General features: G+C 43.8%; 1 protein-coding gene across 1 annotated transcript; it reads left to right on the top strand.

Annotated features, from left to right (window-relative positions):
* Window positions 1-365: 365 nt before the first annotated feature.
* On the top strand, window positions 366-4,490 carry LOC306931585 (alpha-internexin-like). Its single transcript, XM_079513018.1, has 3 exons — window positions 366-1,952; window positions 2,933-3,057; window positions 3,176-4,490. Exons 1-3 carry the CDS (start codon window positions 891-893, stop codon window positions 3,411-3,413), a joined length of 1,425 nt encoding a protein of 474 aa, XP_079369144.1. The 5' UTR covers window positions 366-890; the 3' UTR covers window positions 3,414-4,490.
* Window positions 4,491-6,431: the final 1,941 nt, after the last annotated feature.

Here is a 6,431-nt window from a genome sequence, read left to right on the forward strand (position 1 = left end):
ACGGCCACCGGGGTGAGTTCAGTTGTCCTAATTTCCTTTGGTTAAAATACGTGTTAAAAAGCTCTATTGTGATTATGAAGTCGCCATGTCTCTCCAACTTTTTATTAAACAGAGAATTAATTTTCAGATCGGGATACCAATTTTATCCAATCATCAGGCTAGAGAACTCAGACAGGATACAGATTAAAGTGAAATTGGAAGTAATGACACAAAGAGCAGACAAAATCGGAACTGAAACAAATTAAGATGATTGGCTGAAATGTTGGGCGCGTTTGGAAATAGCGCACTGAGCACTGTGCAATGCAAACTAATAGGCGAGTGGCAGTGCGCTCCGGTGCGGTATTTAATATAATATATTTTCTGTGTATTAAAGAGCTGGAGAGGGGAGACCCTAGCCCAAAATTTGGACTCTGGTAGATGTAGGCTATTTATCGATTCTGACATCAGAATCGATAAATATCCTACATCTACGAGACCCTAGGGAGGCTAGGGAGACCCCTGTTACTGAACACTCTATAGCTGATGATTACTAGAATATAGTGATTTATTTAACCTTTAACAAAAAACTTTTTTGTTTTAACCAAAAATATCACATACCCTACCTTTTAATTATATTTTTTCTCCAAAGTAATTTCATGAAGGAAAATCTAAGAAACTCCAATAGAAAACAAGAAGTAAGCCTATTATAGTCTGCCTTATGTCATGCCAATTGCCAAACCCACGGTGTTAATTTCGCCAACACTCTCAGTCTGAGTGTGTACAACATGGCTCAGAGTTAAAATAACACTCTGGATTGTACAGTGTAATGTGGTCCAGGTCAGTATAAGCTCCAGCAAAGCTCTTAAGTCTCCCAGTCTTTATCTCTGCCTGAGGGACCGAGGACAGAAAAGATGAACTACGGTGACCACTATTCCTCGTCGTCGTCCTACCGAAAGATTTTTGGAGATTCTCCCCGTTTTTCAGCATCCCCCTTGCGCTTGAGCGGTGGCTCGACCCGGTGCTCGACCTCCTCCTCTGGGTTCAGGTCATTGGCTTCGTCCCGAAACAGCGCCTCGTCCTCAGGCTATTACAAAGGGTCATTCCGGCCCTTGTCCTTCTCCCCCGTCCCGAACGACAGCCTCGACCTAGCCCAGACCTCCATCCTCAACAATGAGGTCAAACTCATACGGACCAACGAGAAGGAGCAGCTCCAGGGTCTCAACGACCGCTTTGCCATGTTCATCGACAAGGTCCGTAACCTGGAGCAGCAGAACAAAGTGCTGGAGACCGAACTGGTCACGCTGCGACAAAAGCAATACGAGCCGTCCCGGATCGCCGACCTTTACCAACAGGAGATGCGGGACCTCCGGGCGCAGGTGGAGGAGGCGAGCAGCGAGAAGAACCACATGCTCATGGAGCGGGACTGCATGGAGGACGAGCTCCAGAAGCTACGCGTCCGATACGAGGATGAGGTGAGGGCGCGGGAGGACGCGGAGCAGACCCTGAGGTCGTTCAAGAAGGACGTGGACGACGCCACGGTGGCGCGGCTGGACCTGGAGCGCAAAGTGGAGTCCCTGTTGGACGAGATCACGTTCCTGAAGAAAGTGCACGACGAGGAGATCCACGATCTGAGCGGAATGGTGCAGGCGTCACGCGTGTCCGTGGAGGTCGAGCTCCCCAAGCCGGACCTGACCTCGGCCCTCAAGGAGATCCGGCACAGCTACGAGTCCATCGCAACCAAGAACCTCCAGTCCGCCGAGGAGTGGTACAAGAGCAAGTTCGCCAGTCTGAACGAGCAGGCCACCCGGAACAACGAGTCCCTGCGCGCCGGCAGGGAGGAGATCAACGAGTTCAGGAGGCAGCTGCAGTCCAAGACCGTTGAAATTGAGACACTGAAGGGCACGAACGAGTCTCTGGAACGACAGATCCGAGAAATGGAGGACACACAGAATGCCGAAGTAGCTGCCATGCAGGTAAGCGATGTCATAAGAATTAAGACTAACTTGTATAGCGCTGCGTATAGGCCTATAAAAGAAGTAATTCAAATGTTGCATGTAGCTAACTCACCCTACTGTAAATTATAGGCCTATATAGCGGCCCATGAATTAATGAGAACTCCAGAGCTAATGGATTGTGGTAGCTAATGAATTGAGTTTATATATAGCATATAGACTTAATAATGAAGATAAACCCATCTGAAATGCATGCTGATGCATGCAGCTGATAACGAATTATGCTCAGTTGCTTATATTAGTATAAAGCCAAATTATTAAAAGGAAATATTGAAGCACAGTCCAAAAAACAAGATTAAAAAAAAAAAGATTGTTGTCATGAACTAAGAGTTGCCCTGTCCAAGGTCAAGGCCAAGGTCGCTGTGTATATATACGTGCAGTCCATTTATAGCCTATATAAGCTAAGCCTGTAACTGTCTACTTTCAAGTTCAGTCTAAAGGAATCAGCAGCTTCAAGTTCCTCAAGTCACTGCTAGGCCAAAATGTAATGTTCTAGACTTCTAGTGCAGTGTAGGCATAACCAGGGAAAAACATGGCAGTACAGTCGTTCATGGGTGGATTAAAGGTGCTTAAAGTGATGTTTTCTTAAGTGCTAAATAGCTCTATGTTCTGATAGGAATCATTGCTTCTACAGCATTAGTTCAGTAATGTCTGTCTGATTGTCTCTCTCTCCCTCCTCTCACATTTCCAGTGCCCCGCCCTCATCTCTCTCACTCTCTCTGTCTGTCTCTCTTTCTCTCTCGTCTGACATCTGACCCCTTCATCAGCAGTATCCCAATGTGTGATTCCATCTACCTTTCTTGTACACAGATAAACACAACCGTTTCTCATCCAGCAGACTCTTGGTCGACTGAGCAGACCAAGACCCCCATGGTCGTGTAATATCAAAACACAGAGTTAACAATACTTAATTCTGACCCTTCTCTTTTTCACTGTTCCAGGACACCATAGTCCACCTGGACAATGATCTGAGGAACAGTAAAGGTGAGATGGCCCAGCACCTGCGGGAATACCAGGAGTTACTCAATGTCAAGATGGCACTAGACATAGAGATAACTGCCTACAGGTACATTCTCAACTGAGAAAATTCACTCTCTCAAACAAACACACAATCTTGAACCCTATGTAATTCACGCACAGGTTATATTGAAAATATCCACCCTGACATCTCCTTTGATCCTCAGAAAACTGCTGGAAGGAGAGGAGACACACTTCAGCACAGGGATGTTATATGGAGCAGCCAATCACAGTGTCAACTACAGCTACAGCCTGCCCCTCCCCTCAGCAGGCTCTTCCCCACCCTCATCCTCATCCTCCAGGAAGACCCGGAAGAAGGACGCGGCTCGGAAGGAGAGCCTCAAGGAGACTGCTGAAGAGAAGGTGGAGAAGAATGAAGAGGCAGACCTTAACTCCAACAGCTAGAAAGAGACAGAAAGAGAGTGAGATAAAGAGTGTGTTGCTGGGAGTCTGGGACAGAGAAAGGTTGATAATAAAGTAGACTACAACCTGCTTCACATCCATTAAAAAGGCATCCGCTAAGTGTGGGATGGCGTATCTTCCTAAATTAAGCATCTTTGACTATGGTTATGCACAGAGCCTATTATTAGTTCAGTCACTCTAATCACAACAACACAAGGCCATGTTCTATAACATCTCTAACTAGAGCTGACATATGGTGCAATTTGGTGGTCAAAGGTCAAGGTCAAGATTGAAGATCAATTATACAAGCTTGTCTCAAGCAGTTTCACTATCTGCAATAGTGTTCCTTTGACATACTACAATAAGATACTGATATATTGATGACGTTTGTAATTTTACAGTGTTAATTTAACTGAGTGTACAAATGAAAGTAAAAAGACCCGGAAGGAATACAAATTACAAATGAGTACACAATGGAACACCACATACTTTAGGTTGCACTTATTTACAAAACCAGACATTGACCTATTCATACAGAGAAATGTGTTGTATTCTGTCTTATATATAGACCACACTAAGACCTTTGACATTTAACAAATATTTTGGTTCCTGTGTGAGACCACATGTTTCTAGAAGGCTTTTTACTTCCTCAATGGTGTCAAAGTTTTGTGTGGGAGATTTGCACTGAAGCCTATTTGTAATGATACAATGAACTAATATGTTTAGGATAAAGTCCATATTTCTCGTTTCTATATTTTTGTGGTTAAAAACCTTAGTGTGTATAGTATAGTGTTTCTGTTGTCAATGTCATTGTCATTTAAATGTTATGTACACTACATGTTGTATGGTAGTCTTTAGAACTAAATCCCACAAGGAAAAGTTACATTTATTGGTACAGTGATTGATCGATTGATTTTATGTTTGTAAAAATGCAGCCTAAAATATATACCATTTATAAATCATACCAAGTATAACACACAGAATATTCATTTCCAGTGTGGTCTTCCCACTGACTGAACATTGTTTGTTGTGAAATATAAAAAACAAAATTTGAATAAAATGAAATGCCCAACAATTCTTCACAGCTTTCAGTTTCATACTAGACAAACACAACACAGACATAATAGGCCTATAACTTGTAAGCCTATACATTCAGGCATGGTTCACATTCAGGTCCCAAAAGCCCAAAAGGGCTGGGTCAGAGAGGGTTCCAGGTGGTACCTAGCTAAATGTTTGAAGTTGGTAACCAAATGGACCCTTACTAGATCTTTAAATCTTGAGTGTAAAATTACATTTTCACACTCTCAAGAGTTAAATTATTATCTGCCTTACTTAATTTACCACAAGTCTACACAATAAGGGAATGTATAGAATTGTTAATGGTACCAACATCAATTGCAGTTGCTGTACCGCACTGTTGTGACGAAAAGAGAGCTGAGCCTTAAGGCTCTGTCTACCGAGCAATCTTCGTTCCTACTCTCACCTAAAAAAAATAGCAGATCTACAAACTTCTAGAGATTTGGTGGAGTCAACCCAGGTCCAGTTTAGTAAATCTAGAGGGTTTAAGTGGTTCAAGTGATAAAAGAAAGTCCTTTGTAAAATGTAAAAGCCTTTGTTGAGTGTCTAAGCAGAATTGGTCCATGCTCAGAGGGAAGCCAGGCAGGGAGCGTGACATCACTAAACGTACTCAGCATACATGGGCAACTGGTGGCCCGGGGGTCACAGTACAGGTTAATATCCGAATACTGATATTATTTCAACTGTTACAATTCCAAACATATAAACATAAGTCACTGTAATTACGACTTGTATTGTCATACGACTTGTATTGTCATAAGTTCATAAAGTTAATAATACAACTTTTCAGGATTCCAATTAAAAATAGCTTCATGTTGAAACGTGTCGCACTGCAACGCATTTCGAGCTTGTAGATCTAGCTACTTTTGCGTGACATAATACGAGTGAGTGTGGAAAATATAGTGGATCTCTTCATCATCAAAGTTGCCCACCCCTGTCCTACAGGCTGGGGCGGCATCGGTCAGGTGGGCGGGAGAGTATAGGATGGAGGCTCTCTACGTCCTCCAAGTAGGCAAGGATAGTCTAAGAAGGATGAGACGCGAAGACCGTACGGGCGACGCCATGTTGCTTTGGAAGGAAAGAAACATGCGCAATGGGCTATATGCAGCCAACACTTCCGCGTTCAGCTTCCTTGGTCTCAACTGCGCATGTTTCTTTCCTTCCAAAGCAACATGGCGTCGCCCGTACGGTCTTCGCGTCTCATCCTTCTTAGACTATCCTTGCAAGTAGGGGCTCTTCACAGACAGGATACAACAGCAGTGACTACACACAGTGATGTATTTGAGGAGGAACCGGTAAGACGCCTGGGGGCGTCTTACTGCGACGACCTCACCCTAAAGGGCGAGGTCGCGTGCACTGGCCATATATGGAGCGTATCTTGAGTGTACAGGGTGTGATGAGGTCAGCTCAAGATATGGAATGTCAGAACAGGTCAGCTCCATATATGGAGATCTAAGGGTGGCAGCAGTGGCAGTGTATTGAAAATACAGGGTTTGATGAGGGCCCTATTGAGCATTCTAGTTTTCGCCGGTTGCCAGGCGTGGCTGCACAAATAACTTTGGGGCAGGCCCGTCTAGTTTAAATGGACAGGTATCAGTCAAAAGGGGGACATCGGAAAGGAAGGATGGATGGGGAACGATCAACATATGGAATGTCAGAACAGGTTCTTACCTATATCCATATACTAATATTGATGACATCAGGGATCTCCATATATGGGCTTAATTGTGACAGCAGGTCGCATTTACTAATGCTAATGAATGAATGATGTCATGCGATGTCACGAGACCTGGGCACCATATGGGGCTTAGTGTTGCATGTTGTTCTTATTTTACTCTTGTGAGTTTAGTCTTCAGTGTTTTTTTGTTTGTTAGGCCTTCCACTGTAAATACTGCTGCAGCAGGGAAAAATAAAACTCTAAATGGTATTGCTGGATTGTCACTT

Source organism: Electrona antarctica, assembly GCF_951216825.1.
Source record: "Electrona antarctica genome assembly, chromosome: 10".
Classification (NCBI taxonomy): domain Eukaryota; kingdom Metazoa; phylum Chordata; class Actinopteri; order Myctophiformes; family Myctophidae; genus Electrona; species Electrona antarctica.

What these genes read in the sequence shown, in the direction of transcription:
- LOC306931585 (XM_079513018.1), top strand. Translation starts at nt 891, where the DNA reads ATGAACTACGGTGACCACTATTCCTCGTCGTCGTCCTACCGAAAGATT. An exon ending in CCGAAGTAGCTGCCATGCAG is followed by an intron (nt 1,953 to 2,932) that starts GTAAGCGATGTC and finishes TCACTGTTCCAG; the next exon opens with GACACCATAGTCCACCTGGA. An exon ending in ATAGAGATAACTGCCTACAG is followed by an intron (nt 3,058 to 3,175) that starts GTACATTCTCAA and finishes TTTGATCCTCAG; the next exon opens with AAAACTGCTGGAAGGAGAGG.